We start from the raw sequence: 24,517 nt of genomic DNA on the forward strand, positions 1-24,517 counted from the left end.
CACCGTTTACAACGTAGCTGCCATTTGTCACGGGCTGCTGTGAATCGGAAGCCAGCGGCCCCACAATGCCAGGCGGGGGAGCCCCTCTCTCAGCAACACACCACAGCATCACCGCCTCGCCTCAATATAAAGGACAGAGAGGAGAGAAATGCAAAGGGATGTAAGATGGCAGAGCTACAAATGCTATTAGAGGAGGAAATCCCTGCCGGCAAAAGAGCTCTTGTGGAAAGCTACCAGAACCTCTCCCGGGTTGCGGAATACTGTGAAAACAATTATGTTCAGGTAAGAGTTACCTAACGGCCATTAAATTTGGTAAATGTATCCGTTATCTCCGTCGTGTCTGCGGTGCTGTAGTAGAAGTGAGTGAAACCACAGGGACAGGAAATGCTGGTCGCAACGAAAGGGATCCTCAAACCGCTAGCTACACGGAGTGGCCTTTTCTCCCGGTGTAATGATTCAGTCGGTGCCGTGTCCAGGCATGGCTGTGTTTCGTTATTTTGTCGTTTTGGCTAGGCGTGTTCACATTTAAAGGCTATACTCGATGTGTAGAAAGCTGCTGGAGGCTTTTAGAGGGTGTGTCGTTGTTGTGACCAAGTGGTTTGTCACTGACTGCATTATCCGATAGGTACCTGTGACAGAATATAATCTCGGCCCCCATTTTTATTTATTTTTTTAATGAATTTGGACATTAACGTTAATTATTCTTTTTCACATGACTTGAACCAAATAGGCGCCACACGTCTGGGCCACATAACAGTATTATAAAGGAAAAATTCGCGAATGAAATCTGTAAAGAACCATTTTACTTGTGCCTAAATTGAAAGCTAACATTAGCGAAACTCTAAGTGCTTAGTAATATTTTGTAGATATTGTTAGACCAGACCAAAATAATTAGAGAAACACCATTAAACGCTTAGTCACTATAACGTTACACTCACTATAACTGTAGCATATAGAGTAAAGACACGCTACTCACTAGGGCTGTTACAGCGATTTTCATTTGGTGTTTAGTCTTTCCTAATAGCTATTAATGTGGGCTCCAAGCATCTCTCATATGTTAAGTTGCTGTTATCAGTGGATATCATTATGTAGACCAAGTCCTTAAAGACTTTTAGGGAAAAACACAAGTCATGTAAGACTCTGGGTGTGTAGTCAAGCTACTCATGGTGCAGATGTCATGTGTCTGCTACAGTGCTGAAAACATGAATCTATGGATCATTTGCTTGTAATCAAATGCAAGGTGCAGGTTAATGATAGGTGTGTCTGCTTGTTTTTGCATATACAGACTGGAAAAGTGTGAATCAGTAGTCCGAAGCAGTGATTCCCAAACTGGGGAGCTGCAGGCACCATTCAAGCTTTACTTGCTATTTTAGTAATCCCATTGGAAGTAACTGTTTTGAAGAGATTACATTACATTACAGCTAGAGTTATTTCTCCACTCACAAAATATTGTGAAATGTAATTTAAGGGAGGGGGGGGGGTCTCCCTCAGCCAAAATTGCATTCATCCATGTGTTTGAAATATTAAAACAATTTTGGGGATTTCTAGCCTGAAGAGTTACTCACAATGAACCTCATCACTCTGTTGCTTTGCCGCGGTGAGGGTGTGAGCCGACATCGTAGAGCATCACTACCATGGTTGAATGGTCTGTGGTGAACAGCAGTTTCTGTTGACAGACCAGCATGCACCAGAAACCCCACTGTGCTCCCACATGGTAATCTTTTGACTGTGGTGCTGAGAACGCCCACAGTTATGCCGATATAACACGTCAGATCACTTTTCCCTGCTTGTCATCAGAAATGCAATGTAGGTGACACTGCTTGAATGCACTCTTAGATACTGACAAGCATACACAACTCTGTGTCAGAGTGTGCTCATCACAATATCATTATGCAGAAAGCTATCTGAGAATTTCATTATTTTACTTTAAGGCTGTGCTGTTTCCAAATTCTATCTAAGGTCTATTTTAACTGCAATTTAATAATTTAAACTGCGGTGTTGACCCCAGGTGGCTGATAGATTGATTTATACATGTTCACTTGGGGATGTTTTAAATTTCAGTGATTTGGATTATTGTGTGGACATTAAACGATGATTTTGGCAGACTACATCTTGTTACGAGCACCAGGTTGATAGCTTGACCCTTCTGTGCAATACTAGGCAGAAATGAATGTAGTTTTGTTCATAAACTCGTGGATAAAACCTACCAAGGATAGGAATTATACTTCCGGCACCCCAAATTTAGTAAAGATTTTTGCTGATTGATGATGCTCACAAATCATCAGTTTTAAATTTGCTTTAAACTTTGATGCAGTGAAACTCATATCAACAAGTCACTGCTAAAGGAAATGAAAAACCACACGTGAGGCATGCTCAAATCTGATTTTTGTGTGATTGATATGTCCTTCACATACCAGTTGATTAAGAAAACAATCCCTGACATGTTATGGAAATTTTGTTGTGCCATATTGCAGGAAGCAAGGTTGGAAATGAGCAGACAAAACAGGTGTGTATTTGTTGTGGACAAAAAAGGGGGATAAAATATGTTTGGCGAAAAATGGCATGCTGGATTTCAATCATAGCTTCACTCATAGGTGTTTTGTTTTTTTGTTTGAGTCACATGATGTGACGAATGTCCAGAATGCACTGTGATTGTTTTTTGGAAATAGCTGCCATCATCCAAATAAGATTTACTACCTTCATTGTTGTTGCATCCATTTATGTGTAGATGAATGAGGCAAAGACAATGATGAATAATTTCATGCACAGTGGACCAATAGATTTGAACAGAAATTTAAGTCATAGAAGATTTGTCTGGCTTAAGTGTCAGAAAAATATCTAGGCTAATTATAAGCTCACACAGCTTTTTCTTTACTTTGAGAAAATGAAGTGATGCAATTGATAGCATCCCATTGCCTATTATTGTAAGTATGAGAAGTGGATGCGTATTTCTTTTCATCCCCGTTCTCTGCTGATTTTCAGAGCCCTCTACTGTAGTTTCACTTTCTACTGCAGTATCTAAAATATTGCCTGGAATATGAAACTGCATGTATGCTTCTCCTGAATAATGATTTCTTCAGGGACATTTAAAAACATAAGCTAGGATCCTGCATGCATATAAACACATTTGAGAAACACAACAGGGACTTAAGAGTAAGGAGGCTGTACAGGCCAAATGGCTTATGCTCAGATTGTGTGCAGTAACATTGGTTGTGGAATATGTTTCTGTATTCTGATTACAGTTCTTAATTTAGGTTATTGCTCCCAGTGGCTAACCATTTTTAAAAATCTTTTTAGTCACATTGTCATTGTTGTCATAGATGCGAAATAATCATCTTGAGGTAACATAGATATGCGTAATCCTGTGGCGATGACATTTTTTTAAGTGCAGTTATGTATTCACACTGTCAGCTGAAATAGCAAAATTGCACAAAACACCATCCTGGCAATGCATGCCCTGATATGTAAATCCACTCTGTGATGCTGGAGAAGTAGTGGAGATGCTGGAGTTTTAGTCTTAGATGAGACATTTGAAATGAGCCGTTTGACAAACTGTCATCTACAGAATGACTGGTGGTGGCATAAAAGCAGAACTCGGCTTTGTTGGTACTTTTTTTTTTAAGGCCTTTGTATACCAAAATAGCAACTCTTTGGATGATATCTGTTGTAATGTTGAACAATGAATAAGATGCTGTTTTTGGGATACAGATTGGCCTTTGCTGCTAATGGTGTGTAAACGGGTCATAACATAACATTTAGGTTTAAAAAAAAAAAAAAAAAAAAAAAAAAAAAGCTACATCTTAAAATGAACACTACTTTCTTCATTTTGTTCCAATATGACAATATGTTTGAGTGGCACTTTTTCGAACAGATCAGTCAGCATCAGTATCACTTTTGTTTCCAAGTTAAAGAGAAGTAGTTTTTCCTCTCTACAAGAACATGTGTGGAAAACGGGGTGTTAGATGGAAGCCCATCAATCTACTTAATATTTCCCTGATGTTGACCCCGCCAAAATCCCCCCCCCCCTCCCCGTCAGCTCACATGATACCCCTCTGACTCATGGCTGTTTCATTCATGACTCATGAGGTTCATTCCAGTATCACACCTGGTGTTCAGTATGATATGGCACGCTGAAATTGCTTTATTTTAATGTATTGTTAAGATTGAGAGAGGTGCTTAACAAAGAAGAAATTCCAAGTGGAGCCTTTACAAAAGGCCTTTTGTAAGCTTAATATGAAACATAATATCTCTATAAGCAGGATAAAGTGAGTAAGAGAGAACGCGCGGGAGAGATCCATAATAAATAGTGTTTTAGGGAGATTTTATTACCACAGGTTTTCATGCAGGATATTTTCAGACATTTTTAAATTTGTTTGATTCCGTTGGAAGTTTTAACCTCTCTTTAAATATCGCAGTTCACACGTCATTAATGCATTGCACTTTGTTAAAGATAACAGTGTGTAATATCTATGTCTAATGTTATTGTTTGTGTATTTTGGTATTTCTTTAAATCTTTGTGTACAAGTGACTCATGAGAATAGTAATAGGTGACTCTGCAAGGTGTTTCGGTAGTGTTTCTGTACATGTCCTTAGAAACATAAGTCAGTGTTTTCCAAGCTCGGGTATGAGGGCCTGTTCCAGTCTCTGAATGCTGGGTAAGCCAGCAGTGTTTCCTCTTCTGTGTTTTACAAACTGGCAGTCAAAGATCTGCATGGGGCGGGCCGACCTGCAGGTCCCGCCAGACATCTGCAACAGATATTGGTGCTGCAGGTGGTTTGCAAGGTAGCAGATGGACAGGTGGTCCCGTTGTAAAGTGGTGTCATGGTGCTGGCTGTTAGCCTCCTGCTACCACACACACACATACCAAATTGTTGTTTGGTAACTGCTGGTAAATCATAGCTGATGTATTTGTGGCACTGACACAGCATTTATGGGATTCTAGATTAGAGCTTTAAAAGTAGGCACAAAATAATCATAGTGACTGAACAGCTTAAGATACAGCAGCAGATCAAACTCAGTGGGTATTATCCTTTTTTAAAGGAATAGTGTGACATTTTGAAAAACACTCTTATTCACTTCCTTGTTGAGAGTTAAATGGCAAGATCGATACCACTCTCATATCTGTCTGTGAAGTATGATGCTGGAGCCCATAAGATGATTAGCATAAAGACAGGAAACGGGGAAACCACAACTTGAAAGAAATTATCAATGCTATTTTAATATTTGACTATTTTTAAGACAACATATAGTAAAATACCAAACATTTTCAGGTCATAGCATATAAAATGGAAAGATTTGCACTTGTCGGCTCATTTCATATGTGTGTAAATTGAGCAACTTTGGATTTTTTTTATTTTTTTAGCTTTCGGTAAAACAAACAATGCACTTTTCAACTTGCGGTAGACATTTGTCAGTTTTGACTTTTTATACAGTAAATGAGGCATTTTATTAATGAAAAAGGAAATAGAATAATTTATATGATAAGTAATTGCTAGTTGCACTCTAGATTCAGTTTCCTGGCAGTCCCGTGTTGGAGTGGTTCTCTGTGTGTCTGCATTGTCCCTGTTTTGTTTCCAAACTATAAATATGTTTATTCAGTCCCTTCTCTATTTAAAGGCATCCAGAAACAGATGGTTTGCGCAGCCGGGTGGAGATTTGGGATCCTATGAAATGTCTTGGCATTCCTGCTCACTGGGCTCAACTCCCACCATGCACCTGTCCCATGCTGTCCATCGGAGTTATTCGGAAGTTATTGTTGTCCAATTGCAGGCTGCTTTGCATCCACAAACTCAGTCTCTGAGAGTCATCAACTCTTGTTCACTTCCCTTCAGATCTTAGCAGGGCTTTGCAGTTTAAAAACAGTTGAGAATGAATGGTCCTGTCAAATACCATTCCCTGTAGAAAGCTGCCCTCTCACTCCTCACTCACACAACTGATAGGAGAGTAACAATGAGAGTGCGGCATTTCCTCTTGAGTTTTTTTTTGGAGCTCATACCTTACTTCCCTATGCCAACTTCTCTGTTTCTTCCACCCAGACATCATTCAACTGATTTTTCTGACTTGTGTGTTTTCTCTTCCTCTCTGTCCTTCTTTCCTCTCTGTGCCAGGCTCAAGACAAGAAGAAGGCCCTGGAGGAGACCAAGGCCTACACCACCCAGTCTCTGGCCAGTGTGGCCTACCAGATAAATGCCTTAGCTAACAATGTGCTGCAGCTGCTGGACATCCAGGCCTCGCAACTGCGACGCATGGAGTCCTCCATCAACCACATCTCCCAGGTACAATACACACCACAGGAAGATACACATACCGTATGCATGCATAATTTGCATTTATGGAAATGCATTATGGGCAGGCCTTTATTTACTTTATCTGCAGAGAGAACAAAGCCTTTAGTTGAAACAGGCCTACGTTACACAGTATTAGAGGTTTATAGTACACAATTTAATAAGACCCCTTCCTGTTTTCTGATTTACTCCTGTTTTAATTTACTGTTGGTGCTGTTTGATAATTCAAACTCAAAACTTCCTCTTCCTATGTTTGCCTGTTGTCTTAATACATTTTGAATGATGTACATTTCCACAACAGTGATGCCGTGCTCACCACCAGTTTCTCATCTCTAACAGAAATACTGTTTTCATTCACTAATTATTTCCATTAACTTCCACTTTGCCGTCCAGTCGCTCACAGGGCACAGTCCCTCCCTACTAGTACGCTTTTAATGTGAAACATCTAAACATCTGCAGGAAGACATGAGTTTCATTGATAGTAGCTAAATAGCGATTTAAAAAAAAAAAAAAAAAGGACAAAGTGTAAGCAACTGGAAAAAAGTAGTGAATGAGAACAGCATATCTGTTAAAGAGAAACTCAGAGCAGAAGTGTGGTGAGTTTGACATAACTGTTGTTGTACTGATGTAACTGGTACTGTGATAATGCACATTATCCTGATTTTTAAGTTGCCTTTATTTGTGACTAGAGAATATGATATTCCATGGTTGGATATTCAGGTTTACAAACTGTTCTTGTAGAGGAATATTGATGGGTCAAGGTTTGGTTTTAGTTCTAGTATTTTTGTGTCATAACACCAAAGTGCACAATGACACATTGACATATTATAGAGACAGACAGATATGGCAGGGGCAGGGATCATGCTGGAGCTGCCAAACCTCCACAGCCCCTCTTCAGTCCCTCTTGCTTCATCAGCAGTCCTCCCTCTATCTCTCTTTCCCCCTCTCTATGCTTCATGCAGCCACCCTGCCTGTCAGCCAGTGAATGTCCCCGTCCCCTCCCTGTGTGCTTCATTAAGCCTGTCAGGAATGAAGCGAAATCCTGACTCCAGCACTCTCGCCTGGTTAGCATTTTCAGCTCCCACTTTACTCCACAGGCTGCAGGATGGAGTAGAGTTAGGTGCAGTCTAATGAAAAACAATGAAAGTCTTTTATTGATCATTTAGAGATGGATGGTGGTGCTTTATAATATTTCTGCTTCAGATACACTAGCTCTTGTAACTTGTAGGCCCTACAAGGCTCTTGTAGGGCCTGATGTGAAAACTCAGTCAGTACGGTCACTTAACTAGAGTTGGTACTGAGAGCATATCTCTATAACAGTCAATCAAGGGAGAGACTTTCATCAACCCCAGTCTGTCCATCATGTTCAAAATGGTTAGTTTTCACAGCAGCCATTTTGACTTGTCATAGCAGTAAAAACACAGACGTAACTAATAACACTAACGATGGCTGCATTCCATATGAGTGTACCAGTGAAGCCAAGCCAGGGAGGCAGTATGCATAATACTAGACCCCTCGAACAGGAATGCAGCCATCAATAAATGTATTAATGTAAAAGTGGATTAGCAATTAACATCCTATTTCAGAAGAGGAAAGCTGGTGTTACAGTAGAGAAGGATGGTGTGGCTCTTTTTTAAAACAAAGCCCTGATAAGATAAAAACGAATTATGAATCTCATTTCTTCAAAATGATACATATTGTTCTAACTAAGACAAGGAAAGGCACCACAATATCTTTTGGTGTTTTGCATACAGTAAACACACACGAGGCTATATTGTTAACTTACCAGACCTGTGTCTAAGTTAACCAAGTTGACGTCATGGAGGCCAATAGACATGGGTGCGTGAAAATATAAAAAAGGTACTATCATATGGAGATCCATGTCCTTAAAAGTAGCTGTCTCAAAGTAGACATCTCAGGCACAGATGGGTTGGAAAAGTTCATTTACTTTTACATGTATCTCATACAGGTATATCCCCAGGGCTTTGATTCTTAATTCTAGTAGTGATGTGTCCAAGAAATTATATTACAACTTCCTCAGTTGTGCCAAGTGTTTTCCTGGGTTAGACTGCGCAAATTGTCTTGACTTGAAAGAGTTAAAATGGGAATAGAAAGAGAAGATAGCCATACATTGCTGCCAAACCCAAGTCCAATCTCTGTAGGATTTAAAAGCCCACAGCAGGGGAGGCTGTCACAAAATTATACAAGAAATGCTACTACCCAAATGCAAAACAGCATGTTTAATCAAAGCAGAGCTGTTGTAGCCCATTTCTCCTCTGTGTGTGTGTATCATTTGTATTAAATGGTTGTGCCTAAATATGTGTGAGTATTCAGTTCTGGTGTCCTAACCCAAACCAGTGCTAGGGATTCTGTTGCGATGCAAAACATAAAGGACCTTCCCATGAGTCTCTTTACTCTTATTTTCCATTTTCTTGAGTCCCACTGTCTGCCAATTTGTTTTCTGATTCATCTGTTCCTTTTTTCTCAGAAGTTGTCGTTCATCAGCTGAGCTCAATGACACATGTGTGCCTCTTTCTGTTCCTTTTCAATTGGTCAAATCCTCTCAGGTGCAGAATGTACCTAGAATTATATCTGAGTATAAATTTAAAAAAAAAAAAGATAATGACACAGATACGGACACATGTGAGGTTTCATTCATAACTGCAGGATTTTATGTCCACTGTAGAACTGTCTGAATTTGTAGACTTGTTACCAAGCCATATATGAGATCATTTATGTATGAAATCACACATCTGCTGACATGCCTTGGACTCTCAATACAGACTACGTCATATTTTCCTCTTGCCAATAACACGTCAACAAGACTAAAACAAAAATGTACAACTTGTTCCACTGTACTGCAGAGACAAATCATTTGTTAAAACACATTTATTAGGCTGAAACTACTATATAGATGTATAATATAAATTACAGCTGTACCATCTGCTCAAAAACACTGCAGAGGTTGAGCAAACAGCCAGATGTTTATCAGAGTAAAGAGATTACAAAAGAAAATGAGACAGAGAGTGCAGGAAGGGCAGACAGAGGCCTGTCATCAATGTTTAGGTAACAGTTATTGTATCTAGATGTTTCATAAAGATTACTTCACTTAGGTAACTTCGTTTTGAGCAATGTGCGTCTAGAGGAAATGCTGAAATGATGCTGTCAGGGTCCAGTCATCACTAACAGATGTGTACCGTGCTTTTTGCACTGCTGCTTCAATATCTCCTCATTGTCAAGATTGTTCTGGATGGTTCTTTAATGGTATTACAGTATAGACATGGGATGGGCTGTGACAGCATCTGTTTGGTAAAAGTACACATTTTAAGTCGGCTTAAATCTAGAGCCAAAAAATTTTCTTAGCATCTATCCCATCACTGCTTCACTTTCTTTTTGATCATGACAGCCCACCAGAATCAGCTTCTAGTTTTCCATACAGTATTTTCTCTCTCTATCTTGTCTATCTAACTGTCTGTGCCTTTCTGTACTTCTGAGTTTTGTTATTCTCACTTTATCTGCACTCCACCTCTACTCGCCTATCACTGGCAGGAAATAGGCGGGTCTTTTTTTTTTTTTTCTTGTCTTACTTCCCAACTGAACCTGGGCGTGTCACTTCAGTTTCCTCTCCAAAAAAAAAAAAAAAAAAGACCTCAGCTTGCTGTCTATATATATCTCACATGCAGCACACAGACTTTGCGTCAGACACAGAGAGAGAGTTTTGCACAGCAGGAGGGAGCGGCAATCGCGGGCTAACGTCACAACACCTATCAGACTTTCAATCTCTCAGTTGGATTCTTCATCTCCTGCACTCAGAGAGAGGCGGCCGCAGCCGCGGAGCTGTCGGGTCGACTGGATGAGATGTCTGAGTGGCGATTGATGTGACCTCGTTGCTGTGTGTGTCTCGCGCACACACATATGGGCACACATCTACTTACAAAACATGCACACACACACACACACACACACTTATATTTTTTATTTTCATTTCAAATCAGTCTCTTTTACAATCTATTATGCACCAATGCAGCGAGAGGTACAGTATTTACAGTAGAATTAACAACATGGATTCCTATATGTCTCACACAAGCCTTAATAACACTTACACTCGTCAGCACTCTTCTCTCAAGTGTGACCTCATATTCCAGAGATGAAGCCGTCCGTCCTGCCCTCTTTCTTTCCCATGTTTCGCTCAGCTTTCCCTCCCTCCCTTCATCCCTCACTCCTACCATTCATAAATTGAAGGCCAGTCTCTAATGCGCCTGCTGTGAATGGGTGCTGTGAGCGATAATGACTGTAATCACAGAAGAGATGGAGGTCAGTGGTATTTTCAATCACTCCTGGGAGGAGTTAAAGGAGGGCTTCGTTAAATGGGCCCCAGGGTGTAGGCCAAAAGAGCAGAATAGTGGGTCAGTACGAGTTCAAAGGATGAACCCAAGTGTGTGTCCAAGCAGTGGGAGGCCTGGGGATTTAAAAACCACACAGGAATGTACTGGGAGAAATTCATACACTATGATTATCTTAATATAAATACATGCTAATTTTGCTGCTTTCTGTTGCTAATTGATATAACACAGCATGTGCTTAAAAAGGTCAAGCTATGAAATGCTTCACTATAATTGTAGTGTAGCAGGTATTAAATGTAGATTTGTTGTGCACAGGCCAACAAAACTTTGCCTGTGAGGAGACCAAATGAAAGCTGGCACTCAAATAATACAAGTAAATATGCTTAAATAAATAGTAAATAAAGCAATAATAAACATACTTAAATAAATAGTAAATATCATAATAATGAATATGCCAAAAAATAAAGAGTGGGAACATGACATGATAAAAGGCCTCAAAAGGAGCCCTGAGGGACTCACAAGTGTTCTTATTGCAAACTTGGCCATGTTTTCCTGCTGCAACCGTTATAGAAATAAATAAAAATTCTACACAAACGTTTGTGTTTTTATTTTTTTATAAAAAATGTTTTGCTGTCCTTTTCCAATGTTTAGCTGCTGTTATGAAATTGAATACTTTTCAGGTATTTAATAATAAAATCCTACCAGGGAAGGTAAGGGAGATGATTATGCCCCCTGAGCTCCTGGGAGGCTTTTAATGTGAAACAGACGGAGGAAGTGTTGGGTTTGCATTAAGAGCAAATTACTGTAACAGGCACTGGGGAGGCCTTTTAGTAAAATATGATCCAATCTCTTTACAAAACAGGGGAAATTAGAAATCATGCATGTCTCTGATAATAACCTGTCTAAAATCAAGGCAACTCTTGTGTTGAAGTGACTACATTTGGAGAATTTTGAGTACTTGCAATATGTGAAGTGAAGCCTAAAAATCTGTTGTACCCCACCACCCGTGTTTCCCTTCATTTCTCTCTCCTGCAGACAGTGGATATTCATAAGGAGAAGGTGGCACGTCGAGAGATCGGCATCCTGACCACAAATAAGAACACCTCTCGCACCCACAAGATCATCGCCCCGGGCAACATGGAGCGGCCGGTGCGCTACATTCGAAAGCCCATCGACTACACACTGCTGGATGATGTGGGACACGGCGTCAAAGTAAGAAGGATTTTGGTCATTATGTCAAAATAAATCCCTCACAGTTTGTTTTAATGTAAACAAAACAGACTTTAGTGAAGGCTTAAAGACAGAGTTAGACAAAGACAGACTTAAAGGTCAATAAATCTCAAAGCATGTATTTACTCATAAGAGCATCCTAGTTTCTGTTCACTTTTTAGCTACTGGGTTTCATAAAGCAATTCCACACTATCCTAGCTTCACCGCAACCAGACTGTTGCAGCTAAATCCCAAAGTCATTACTTTGATATATCTCCTTGATTCCCAGTGTTAATCAATTTTGCTAGACAGGAAAACAAGCACGTAGTCGAGTTCACACCAGGCACCTTCATGTGAACAAAGTGACTGTCTGCTTTCATAATTCACCCACACACATCCAGTCATACTGCAAGTCAATCAATACACTGGCCTTTTTAGTTGATTAAGTACAGAAACACGAAATGTAACAAACAAGAATAAGATGCTATGTTGGTAGCTGACTGTGGCTAAAAAAGCTTTGGTTGTCAGAGCTTTTGTTCATGCCCAGTAACAACGTCCGTAGCTGGAAATTAATAGAAAAGTGTGTGTGTGTAGCATCCAGAGTGTGAACAAGAGAGAGACATCTTGGCCAAGTGGTACTCACACCATCACATGCCCTATTGAATTGTGGGAAAATATTCTTTCAACCCTTTTCCGGCTCATTCTTCAATTTTTTATTCTCTCTCCCCATGATCCATCCACCGTCTCCTCTCCCCTCGTTTTCATTTCCTCTTTAATATAACATTCTGTGTGTTTTTGCTTGTGTGCGAGTGTGTACACACAGTTATGTGCATTGATTGCTGGTGTCACACATTTTCTGCAGCGTGTTTGAGTCGGGCCCCTTCATCCCTGTCTGTCTCTTTTGAGATAGTGGCTGTCTGCTGATTTTCAAACATCCGCTGATTCAAATTCAAAAGCTAGTGTTTCCTCCTCTGAGAGCTGGCTCACACTGAGACATATTTGGCTTGGCCCACTATGCAAATTAAGCATCATTCATGGATGCCGCAAATGATGGATCTCTGCGGAAATCGCTGCAGATCAGTGTAGATGCTCGAAAACGTGCAAGCTTTTTTCCGTTTCAAATATACCTGCATAGGAAAACAGCAGTTCATCCTGCCAGCAAAAACATGACAGACATCTGTAAAATGACTAATTTTGGGTGTCTACATTTGGGGATCGCTTTAATTTAATCAGGTTTAGTTGTTTTAATAAGGGTTAGATTTTGGGAAGGAAGAAAACTTCTGGGAATTGAAGACTCCCTGGCTACTGGTTCATTTTAAATTCTCTGTGATTTCTGTGTGTGTGTGTGTGTGTGTGTGTGTGTGTGTTTCTGCATTTTTGTTCATGGATGTGCATTAGTCTGGCTCGGTGCAGACAGAAATGCATATCATATTCCATATTTTTGCCCCAGAACACTTTCTCTCTCACACACGTCTGTGAATAATTCAAAAGGATTGATATCATTTCATGCTCACTACTGCATCAGACACTAGATAGAAATGTACAGTATTCTGAGAAGTATATTAATGCACGGGCATGTTTGTCTGTGTATTTACTTTTGTGTACATATACATGTTCGTGGTGTGCTGGTGTCGAGGGAAATAGTACCTTTTTTGGCACTCCTCCGTTACAGCCTATTTCCTCCCGGCTGTGGTGGATTCCCTCGAGCGTTCAAGGCGTGATCATCACCCCTCTGCCTTTCATCCACATAACCAGGGGAACTCACCCATGGATAGATGGGAAGTCAGACTTGAGCATGGAAAGACCCATTCACACATTTACGGATGACTGTGCTCACCCCTCCACCATAACAGCCTTCATTGGCATTACTGGCAGTTACCAGGGTGGCATAGTTTCAGCCACATTACAGCCACTCCGCCAGTCTGAACACCTCACTGCTGTTATTTATGACCTTGTTGTGCTTTACTGCCCAGTGCCCAGTCTTAGTGCAACACTTAAAACGTCAGCACAGCCACATGTAGCTTAGGCACTGCTCTTTATTTCTGGTGTGTCTAGCGATTTTTAAGTGATTCTCATACTGATTACAGTCTGTAACAAGTCTAGACACTAGCCCCTTTTACACAGCCTGTTCAAGGTGGGATTGTTGCGCCGTTATTCCGTCTCACCGTTCTATATAAAAACGTATGAACAAGGAATGGGGGGGGGCGTTGATATTCCGCCTTTGAGCCAGCAGCGGAGGTAGTAACACAGCCTAATTGACGTCTGTGTAAAGAGGGGAGAGCTGGCAGGACGGGACACACGTGTGCCTAGTGAGTGTGTGTGGTTGAGAGAGAGAGTGACAGTGAATGCTGGTGGTGCAGAGGACAGGGTGAGCAGTGACGTTGTCAATTTAGCAGTAAATGCAGTGTAGGTTACAGTTTGTCAGTGAATAAAGGCTGCAGCTTCTCAAGTCCAAAGCAAAGCTCCTGTATGTTGTTTCCCAACTGCTGGAATAGCGTCACTATGACGTTCACCTCTGCCTACATTGAGGGGGTACTATCTGCAGTGGAAAACAAAGTAGATGTTACGCCGCTTTTGCTGCCGGGACGCACTGGGGCAGCATTATGCTGCTGTTGTTTGGTTCAGTGTAAAAAGGCAAAGCCAGCGTAATGACAGCTCTTCTTTACGGCAGTATTGCAGTATCTCTGTGTAAAAAAGGGCTACTGAGGCACACAGAATAGACTCGTATACACACATAGACACAAACAGGGTTGGGGAGTAGTTTCACTATATGCAGGCCTATTTGTACAGTGGTAGTTTCACTTTTTTCTGCTAATTTATTTTTTTCAAACTGAATGAATTACCAACAATTTTGCTAATCAATTAATCAAGTTGTTAAGCAAGTTATTTGCAGGTGCCAGCTCCCCAAATAAAACAATTTGCTGCTTTTCTCTGTTTTATGTCATTGTAATTTGAATGTGTTTTGAAATGTTGGTCAGACAAAAGAAGAAATTTGATTATGTCACTTCGCGCTCAGGGAAATTGTGATGAGGATTTATTTTTTTTATTTTTTTTAATTTTCTGACATTTTATAAGCAATGAAAATCAGCTTCAGCCTTAAATGTGATAAAGCCTGTTAATTACTTCATTAAAAGAATGACAATTTATCTTATAATGTAGTATATCTTTAACAATATAAACTTGCACACATTCAGCTTTATTTGTTATTATTATTATTATTATTATTATTATTATTATTATTATTATTATTACATCATCAGAAGAAAATGTAAATAATAAATAAAGTGTCTTAAATAATGATTACCAAATGCTGTAATTCAGCTTTGCCTGGTGTGATGACACATATTTTTTCAAGCTAGGTTTTCACAAACACATCCATACAGTGGCAGCTGGGCATACTGACACATCACATCTCACAAGAGAGGGGAATAGACCTACTAGTCTAAGACAGATTTTCAGCCCCTCGTCTTTTTAAGTATATCACTTGGCCGGCTGGTCCGTTCAAACCACTTGCGTCTGTTGGGTGTAACATGGGGCGCTCTGACTCATAGACTTGTTTTTACACTAGCATGTTTCCTAATATTAGTCTCCTAGATGTCCTACTCCCTGTCTCTACTCCCTCACGTTTTTCTCCATGGTGCTCTTTCAACTTTACATACTGTATATAAAAATGATAAAAACAAGAATGGAAGAATGAAGATGTAGGATTCATGCATAATGCTTAAATTTCACACTTGTTCTCACTAAACTCACTTTTTGTAACCATTAACCAATGAGCATATCTTGTTTTCTGTCTTCCCTTTTTGCCTGCTTGCACTCAGTGGCTTAAGGCCAAGGTAAGACATGGTTGTCTTTCCCTTCTTTTTGTCGTGTATTGATAAACTCCAACCAGTCAAGGTAATCATGCACCCATTAAAACTGTCTTGCATTTGTAAAAACATATACAAGAATTATAGATTTTGATAACATGGAATTAAGTTTTCACTGAATAAATATGATTCCATGAAAAAGCTGATTTTATTAGTGCAACATAGCAGTATCATTACACATTAGAATATTTTCATCTCTTGTTGCCTGTTTTTAACTGCAATATTCACAAGGTCACAAGTTGTCATTAATCCAACTTTTTAACTTTACTATTGTGAGTATAAACCTGGTGTGAAATTCTACCATGAATATACTACAGGTTCACTAATTATGTACAGTAAATGTAGAAAAATGGTAACAGGAGATATGAAACATTATATTTAATTCATTCCATGTACCAGTCAATGAATGACATCCCATTTTGCATGTACAATTTCTCAACAAAGGCAGCCAGTCACCTACTTAGTGCTGCTTTCTGTTCTCTTTCTCACTTCATATCTCTCTGTGTCTCCTATTCTATGTCTTTACATTTGTCTGTGGACAGAAAAGTCTTTGTGCCAGTGTCTTATCCAAAAGAATTGTGCTTAGTTGAAATTAAAGATGAGATGCTCTTTTGAAAGTTTTGCTTAGTCATTATATGTTTAAGTGACTCCTCAGCCGTAATATTTATTGGCAGGAGAAAAACTGGTGTCAGCGAATCAGATTATACAAAAGCAATATTTTAACCTGTCTTTGCTCCTCTAGCAACATGGAAACAATGCGGCAGGACGAGGAGGGACCCTTTCCAGGACCAACCCACCCACACAGAAACCCCCAAGCCCCCCCATGGCTGGTCGCGGTACCCTGGGGTAAGAACTTACAGTTGCGGTAGTAGTTTTTAAAGTACTTTTAATTCTTCTTAGTCTGTGTATATGTTTTCTTGCACAAACATTTCACAATGGTTGTTTATAACAGGACCACCTGACCATGATTCCATAAACAGTGTCTGTACTGTGTCAAGTATTTTCTCTCACTTCATGAAAACACTGAGAATTAACTGTGTTCTCTTTGGATATGTTTATCTATAACCAGACGTAACACTCCCTACAAGACCCTAGAGCCAGTGAAGCCTCCGGTGGTGCCCAATGACTACATGACGAGCCCGGCCCGGCTGGGCAGCCAGCAAAGCCCCGCCCGCACAGCCTCGCTCAACCAGAGGCCCAGGACACACAGGTAGCATAGACCCTCTCTCCTTATAAGCCACAGTAGGAAAGGCACAGGTGTTACTAATAAAATTAACAATGGCTCTGTGCCATTCAAGTGTCCCAGTAAGCCGTGACAGTGAACCAGCATGCACACAACACCAGGACCCTGAAACTGAAGCAGCTAAATGGAATTCAGCGTGTGAAGCATTCACACTAATGATGTTCTTGTAATCTTTATTATTATTATTCAGTCTTCTGTACGTTTTTTGGTCAACTACTACTCCTGCATACTTTCAGCTACAGAAACCATTCAAATATCAATGTCCAGCTCTTTAAGGATGTGTGCTATGACTTTACATCTTTCTACCTTTTTATACTTTTTAAAATAGTAACCGTTTTCCATAATTTATTTGACTGTGTAAATCAATGGAACACATCTTCAAATCCTCTTTAAATTCCTCCACTTTGAAGTTCTACTGCTTCTGCATACTTTTAGCTACAGACTTTCAAATGGCCACAAGACTTTGAACTATTAAAGTAAGATTCAGCTTGTTGATATCTTTTACAGTTTTTGAACTATCACGGTTTACATTTTATGCTTAGTTTCAGTCCTCTTCTGAGTTTATAATTGGTGTGTATTGCGCTGCTTAGAGTGTGTCACATGAGCCACACTGATCCTGTCTGCTGCTCTTCTTTTCCAAAGTTTTCTGACTTCAACCCTTGACACGTCCACAACTTTCACTTCTCACACACAATTTATACATCAAAACGTAAAGAAATTTGTCTTATTTTAGATCATGTGCTTATTTAAGCAATAGGACTTACAGTTTTTGAATAGTCTGCCTCAAAGCACCAAGAGAGTCTTTCAACTGTCTAATTGACTGTCATGTTATAAAAAAATTGGATGTCCAAAAGTTTTCTGCAATTGAATGACTCCAAATCAGATCTTATCTGCCCTTGATTGCTTATTATGTCCACACAAATATGTCAAATTCAGAGCAATAATAATTTATTCATGTTCAAATTTACAATTTATCATCCAAAGTCTAATTACTCCTTTACTCTGCGCTTTTGAGATTTGAACGTGTTTTTCCTCCTTTTGCATCCCAAACAAGCCTTGGCTCTCGTATTGTTTTTGTTACACAGTGTAACTGCAAATGTAACTGTGTGCTCCCATATTTGTGCCCAGTATTCATGTGTGAGTGTGCCAGACAGTGCACAAAGCATATTCACAGAACTGTGAATCTGTTACCACAGTGATGAGAATATTGTTATGACGGAATGGCATATGAGAGAGTAATGACAGGATGTCAAACGCTGTCATGTAATTAAGTTTGTCTCACACATCCTCTAATGATCACCGCAAAGACAAAAGTCTCTCTCTGTCTCTCTCTCTCTCTGCAGTGGCAGCAGTGGTGGTAGTGGCGGCAGGGAGAACAGTGGAAGCAGTGGAGTTGGTATCCCGCTAGCAGTTCCCACCCCCTCCCCTCCCAGTATGGGGCAAGGTGAGTCTCAGCATCTGTAACCTCACCGCTCATCACAGGTGTCCACAGTGTGGACTCACTGCTGTTTACTGTGGTAATGGATATTTGCAGGCTCGTCACTGTATCTCAAACTGACATTTATCAGGTCAAACAGTAGGGATTCAAATATTGACAGATAATATTATAAATGATACAACACAATTTCATACAAATGAATGTTACTTTTATAAAAATTTCACTTAATATTGAAGACATGTATGTAACTAAATGCTGGAAAAATCATCTGCATTTAGCTTTACTCAGGTCTTATTTTAGTGTCTCGGCTAGTATATTAACCTGTGAAAAAAACATTGCAGGTACACAGTAATATTGTAAAGGTATATTCCATAATTAGGTTTTTTTGTTTTTGCTCAAACACACATTAAATAGACATTGAAGAAAATGCTGTGCAGGCAGATGTTTGGCCCTTGCAAGAAGGAAAGAAAGAAAATGAGAACTGGGCCCTGAGAAGCGAGAAATAATAAAGTGGTTAAGACTAAGATGATGAGTGTTTTTGCATAAAAGTTATTGTATTGTACTGTTTTTGGTGGGATTTTGTTGTTGTTTTTTTGTTTTGTTTTTTATCTCTGTGGACCTGTAGTGTTAAAGTAAGTTTAAATGCTCTTGTTATACCAACAGCAGCTTATTATTTGGAAATATACTGAAAATGAATGCGTACTGTTCCAAAAACTGTTTATGTTAATTACAGTCCCAGCCTGCATTGACTTATTAGGCTGAGGTTTTAACGCTGTGTGCCCATGTCTCTCCTCTCCTGCAGTGGCAACATCCTCGGCCTCCGTGCCCCAGGGCCCCGGCTTGGGTCCCATACCCATGTCCCAGTTCGGCACCATCTCCCGCCAGATCTCCCGTCACAACTCCAACACCACCTCCTCGGCCTCCATGGTGTCGGCCACTGGCACCTACCGCCGCGCACCTTCCGTCTCCTCCCAGCAGCCCCACATCAACGGGGGCCCTGCCTACCCGCAGAACTCAGGTGGAATACATTTATTCATCAATAATGAATGTGTGTTAGAAATGGTGTGGTTTAGTAGATGGTTGGTGTTTAGAAATAGTCTTATCTAATCTGATGAAACTATACATTTTGGCCACTCCTAGATATGTATAAAGCAGAGAAGACGCTTGTGTCGTACTATTTTACTGTCCATTCTGTTCAGTTTTTTGTTCTACAATCCATAATTATGTGAAACTGCTAAAAACTGGATCTAAAATATATGCATGGGCTAGCCCTTCCAGAGGTTAATGAAAATGAATAATGAGCCATAATTACTGAAGTCAGGGTTGTTGAAACCTTCCCACCTCAGCACTGCTGTGCAGAGTGTTTCATTACCATTTCTAATTGAGTTATGACATTATCGCTTTAGTCAGCTGGAGAAGGCTTTTTGTTCAGGAGAGACAGGCAGGCAGCAGGCATTTCAGGGAAGAAAACACAAACAGCTGCTAGACAAGGGGAAACCCAGGACATATGCGTATTTTCTGTCAGAGTAGAATTTATTTTGGCAGCCATCACTCTGAGCCATTCTCCTCTAATGGCTTCTCTCTCAAAGGACAAGCATCTTCCTTGGCACAGAAGGAGGAGGCTGTCTGTCTTGTCTTGGAGGAGAGAGACAATGATGCAGAGCTACATCAACCAGGGACTTAAACTGGGACATCATATGATCTCCATGATGTCTACTCACTGAAATGTAATTAAAGTGAAAGATATGCTTGGATTTCTGGTGAATGTAATAGAAGGTTTACAGCAAAAGCTAGTTCCCATACATGTGGGAGCTCATTGAGCTCACAGGGTGTAGCTGTGGATGGATGTGGCTCTGCTGCAAGAGCAGGGTGAAGTAATAAGACATTACTGCCCAGTGAGATTACAGACGCTCCTCCATTACATGTGATTTATGAGTCAAACCTGGCGTGAGTGCGTGTGACATCATGTCTTTGAGTGAGGACAGCTGTGTTTCTTTTTGTTTGTCTATTCACGTATCTCCCTTTTTAAGACAATGTAGCAAAAAGCCTCATTTTAGAGGCAGAAGATTATATGAATGCTAGGCCGTTCAGTAAAGGGTGTGATTGAACTAAATGTTGCATCTGATCCAGACATACCTCGCTAATTTAGCATTTAATTAAATTCCCAGTCAGATTGGATGCAGATGCTGCAGCTCTACCTGTAAATGCTTTTTTTATTTTTTTTTTGAGAACAAACATCTGAGCTGAGCTGTCACCTTGCCACTGTCATGTGTTTGGGTCTGTGTAGTGCTTTGCAGCTCTTTCACTGTAGCAGAGACCTATTGCTAGCTACAGCATTTGCTTCTGACTTAAAGCAGATGCTGATGAGGTAGATTCTCAGACTGAGATGAGATGAATGCCTCTTTAGCCCAGCTTGAAAAATCGCAGCACAAAAGAACACTGATTGGAAATGTGTACATGAGTTGCTCAGCAATGCTTCCTGCACTGTTTCGCTCACTGACAAGCTTTTTCCCCCCTCTCTTTCTCCATTCTGGACTTTATCTCCTCTATTATGTCTTTTTTGCTCTTCTCTTGTCATTGTCTTTCTCCCTGTCCACCACCTCCATCGCTCTTTGTCTCTCTGCTGCTTTGTCTGCCTCGCTGGGTGTTGCTGCTCCAGTGTCTGTGGCTCCTCCACCTCCTCCTCCAGTGGTCCAGCTGACCCCACAGATCCCTCTGACCGGCTTTGTGGCCAGAATGCAGGAGAGCAGTAAGTAGAAAATCCATACAAACACATGTGCATACACTTTGTTAAGCACATGTACATGCATGAGTACAACTGAGTCGACTATATACACGCATCTGCACACTCACTTGTGCACATACCTGCTGTGCATTTCCGAAAATCTCAGAATGTAGGCTCACACACAAAAAAAAAATCCCATACTTATAAAGATGACACTTTACAAAGCTCTTCACATTCACAACCACTTACTCGGAGACACATTCACTCCCACACATTTGCACAAAACACACATACTAAATGTGCATAAAGTAAGAACAGATACAGCAGCCAATGACATGTAACCAGATGTTCAACCAACCAATAGCTTAATAGCCTGCCAGCGCCTGCTTAAGAAGTGAGCCAGCATTAGAAAGGAAATGCATACATTGGCGTATAAAAAAGGTGATTGGTAGATTTGTCATCATAAAATGTGTTCATTTATCTTGATACAGATTTTAGGTGATATTGCCCATGTTTTAGGTCTCTATATATGCAAGCTTACATACATAGAGACACCTTTCATCACATCTCTTATCAATCCTCTGAGATTGTCTCAACATCCACACACATTTACTCTCCTCTGTGGCTTGCTACACTCCGCACACATTTTCTTGCACTGTATTCAGGGTTGAGGGGGAGCACACGCCCCTTGGATGTCTGTCTGTTGCCATGGTGATGGAGCACTGAAAGCGTGCGTCCTGTACTTTCTGTCCACTGAAGAGAGAAGAGATGTGACCTGATGCCGTGTCCTGATTCACATCCGCCTGTCTGGAGAAATGCAGCTGTGTAGCGATCTAACTGTCTGTATTTGTCTGGTCAAACATAATGCAGGCCGCCATCACACTGTACTGAAGCACACTACTGGATATGAGTCATACAGTCAAATAAAGAATAGATAATGCCTTAAACCTTAAACCAGGTTTAAGGGATTAAGTCAATAATTAGCACATTTTTATATTTATATACCTATGTCCATTTTTATGAAAGCTTTGACCTTTGTTCTTCTAAACAGCCACTTTCTGGAAAGTCTTTTTCAATAGAGGCCATCTGGCACACAGGAAGTGATGCATTTTGAATTTCCAGCAGCAGAAACAGGGATTAGTATGTAAATAGAAGAAGAACTGGGTAGTTAGTATGACCAGCAACAGCTACCCTGACTGAAAAGACAAAGAAAAGAGTGCCACAAACAAAAAGAGGTCACAGCATTGAACACACGACTGTTTAACAAGTGATCACCCGTGCAAAAACACTGCAACTATGAGCCAAGAAATAATGATCTCATATGTTACCACTTTAATAATAATAATAATAATAATAATATTGACAGACAAGGCAAAGCAGAAACAGGATACCCAGAAGGAAGTATAACAGCAGAAAGCAAAACAGAAATGCCAAACAGAGCAAGACAAAATTAGATAAAATTAAGACAAGAGACAACTTAAAAACAATGAAAAATATGACAATGGAATTTAAACAAATGGAAACAGTAAAAGCAATAAAGAGACGAATAAGAAGACGACCTCACATAAAAGCAAGTCTATAAAAATTGTCTCCTCAGGCAGGTTGTTCCACAGCTGAGGGGCCCTGGTGGCAAAAGCACGATCACCTTTAGATTTAAGCCTCGACTTTGGAACAGCCAGAAGGGCCCCACATGAGGATCTAAGGCCGCAAGCTGGCTCAAATGGGGTCAACATTTCGATTATGTAGCTTGGGGCCAGACGCACACATGCTTTAAAAGTGATCAGTAAAATCTTAAAATCAATTCTAACAGGGAGCCAATGGAAATAAATACTGGGTAACACTTAAACAGGTACCCACACACATGCTTCTTTAATGTTTTTTTAATAGAGAATGGCTTGCCAGAATTGTCAATTACTATTATTACACTGTTGTTTTTATAGGGAATGGTTGATATTCAGTCAGATGTAGTCCTTGCCAACTGCATACTTAAACTGGCTAAATGTAATGTATGCTAGACCTTTAAAGGGGTAATGGATTGGACTAATAAAATCCAAGACAACTATTGTTATATATTGAAGCATTTTCAGCTCTTAATGTCTAAACAGATTTAAAGTCAGTTGTTAGACCGGTGGGGAAAAGGTATGTAAGCGGATTGGAACTGAAGGGATGCATTAAATTCAGTCCTTTGGTACATTAGTGCAGTTTATTTAATTCAAGAGCAGGCTTATGAATTAGCTGGATAAGAGGTGTGATTTTTTTATTTATTTATTTTTTTTCTTGTGGGTATAATCCTGCAGGGAGCATGCTCCAAGATGATGCTTATATCACAAGCACACATGTGGTTAAAAGACAACTGTAGCACCAGTGGAAGAGTGTCAGGACGCACGCAAGCTTTTAAAATCACGCTTTCAGCAAAACACTGATCCATCCATTAAACCACCTCGTACTTGTGTGAACATGCAGATAGAAATGATGGGTCCTTTTTCTGCTGAACCTTTTAGCCTTCAGACACCCTGACTCACACACAGGCTTGATGACCTCAGTATTTCTAAAATCCTTTCCATGGCAAAATCCTTTCCATGGCATCTGACTACTACTACTACTACAAGTTGTAGGGTGACTGCCTTACTAAAAAGTAAAAAGGACCATAACCTGCCCTCTAGTGAACATATAAATCACTGCACAACTACTATGGCAGTTACTGTCTGCATTGGTCTTCACAGTAACAACGTTCATAAAGGTTTCTGTTGGCCTAGATAATTCTTGTCAATATGGAAAAATGAACTTGACAATATGTATGCTAGTTTAAAGTCTCAAAAAGTATGTTAGTAGAAATATCACCCCATTGTCCTTCTACACAGTGACATGTGGTGTTTCCAAAAATAGTTATAGAATCAAATATTGTTACGGATTGCTTTGCCATGTTGGACCAAAAAATAATAATTATGATAAAAAGAGGTTTTGAAAAAGAATTGAATTTAGAAATGCAATATCTACACACATTTTGCTGCAAGAGATACATTTTGAAATGTGCTGCAGTGCCAGATCAGATCAGCGGAGCAAACGCGTTCTCTGTGCACTCCTTCTCTCGCTTTTTTTCTCATTTGATTTTTCTGATTTCTGATTCTCTTTCTCCTCCACTGTCTGTCTTCTTTCAGTAACAGACAGCCCCGCCCCACCTCCTCCACCTCCCCCAGAGGATATTGGTGTGTTTGAGGAGCCCTCTCCCCCTCCTCCTCCCCCACCTGTGGACTATGAGGAAGAGGAGGCCGCGGTGGTTCATTACAGTGATCCCTACTCTGACGGAGATCCCCACTGGGCCCCCAAGGCTTATTTAGAGAAAGGTTAGTGACAGGGAATACAACCGCCCCAGGAGGCCACCCATTGAAACTACACTCAACTTAAT

At 40.3% G+C, this 24,517-nt stretch overlaps 1 protein-coding gene across 4 annotated transcripts in view; it reads left to right on the forward strand.

Annotated features, from left to right (window-relative positions):
- abi1b (abl-interactor 1b) overlaps nt 1–24,517 on the forward strand; it is a 27,311-nt gene continuing 2,794 nt past the window's right edge. The window contains exons 1-10 of one of the 4 annotated variants that reach the window (XM_044218679.1): nt 3–282; nt 6,108–6,275; nt 11,663–11,839; nt 15,658–15,672; nt 16,448–16,551; nt 16,775–16,915; nt 18,292–18,392; nt 19,189–19,404; nt 21,046–21,135; nt 24,270–24,455. In XM_044218679.1, the coding sequence (XP_044074614.1) occupies nt 166–282; nt 6,108–6,275; nt 11,663–11,839; nt 15,658–15,672; nt 16,448–16,551; nt 16,775–16,915; nt 18,292–18,392; nt 19,189–19,404; nt 21,046–21,135; nt 24,270–24,455 (1,315 nt within the window). In that variant the 5' untranslated portion in view covers nt 3–165. Of the gene's footprint in view, nt 283–6,107; nt 6,276–11,662; nt 11,840–15,657; nt 15,673–16,447; nt 16,552–16,774; nt 16,916–18,291; nt 18,393–19,188; nt 19,405–21,045; nt 21,136–24,269; nt 24,456–24,517 lie in introns of all 4 variants that reach the window. The other 3 variants (XM_044218681.1, XM_044218680.1, XM_044218682.1) reach the window with 3 other exon arrangements.

Source organism: Siniperca chuatsi, linkage group LG13, assembly GCF_020085105.1.
Source record: "Siniperca chuatsi isolate FFG_IHB_CAS linkage group LG13, ASM2008510v1, whole genome shotgun sequence".
Classification (NCBI taxonomy): Eukaryota; Metazoa; Chordata; class Actinopteri; order Centrarchiformes; family Sinipercidae; genus Siniperca; species Siniperca chuatsi.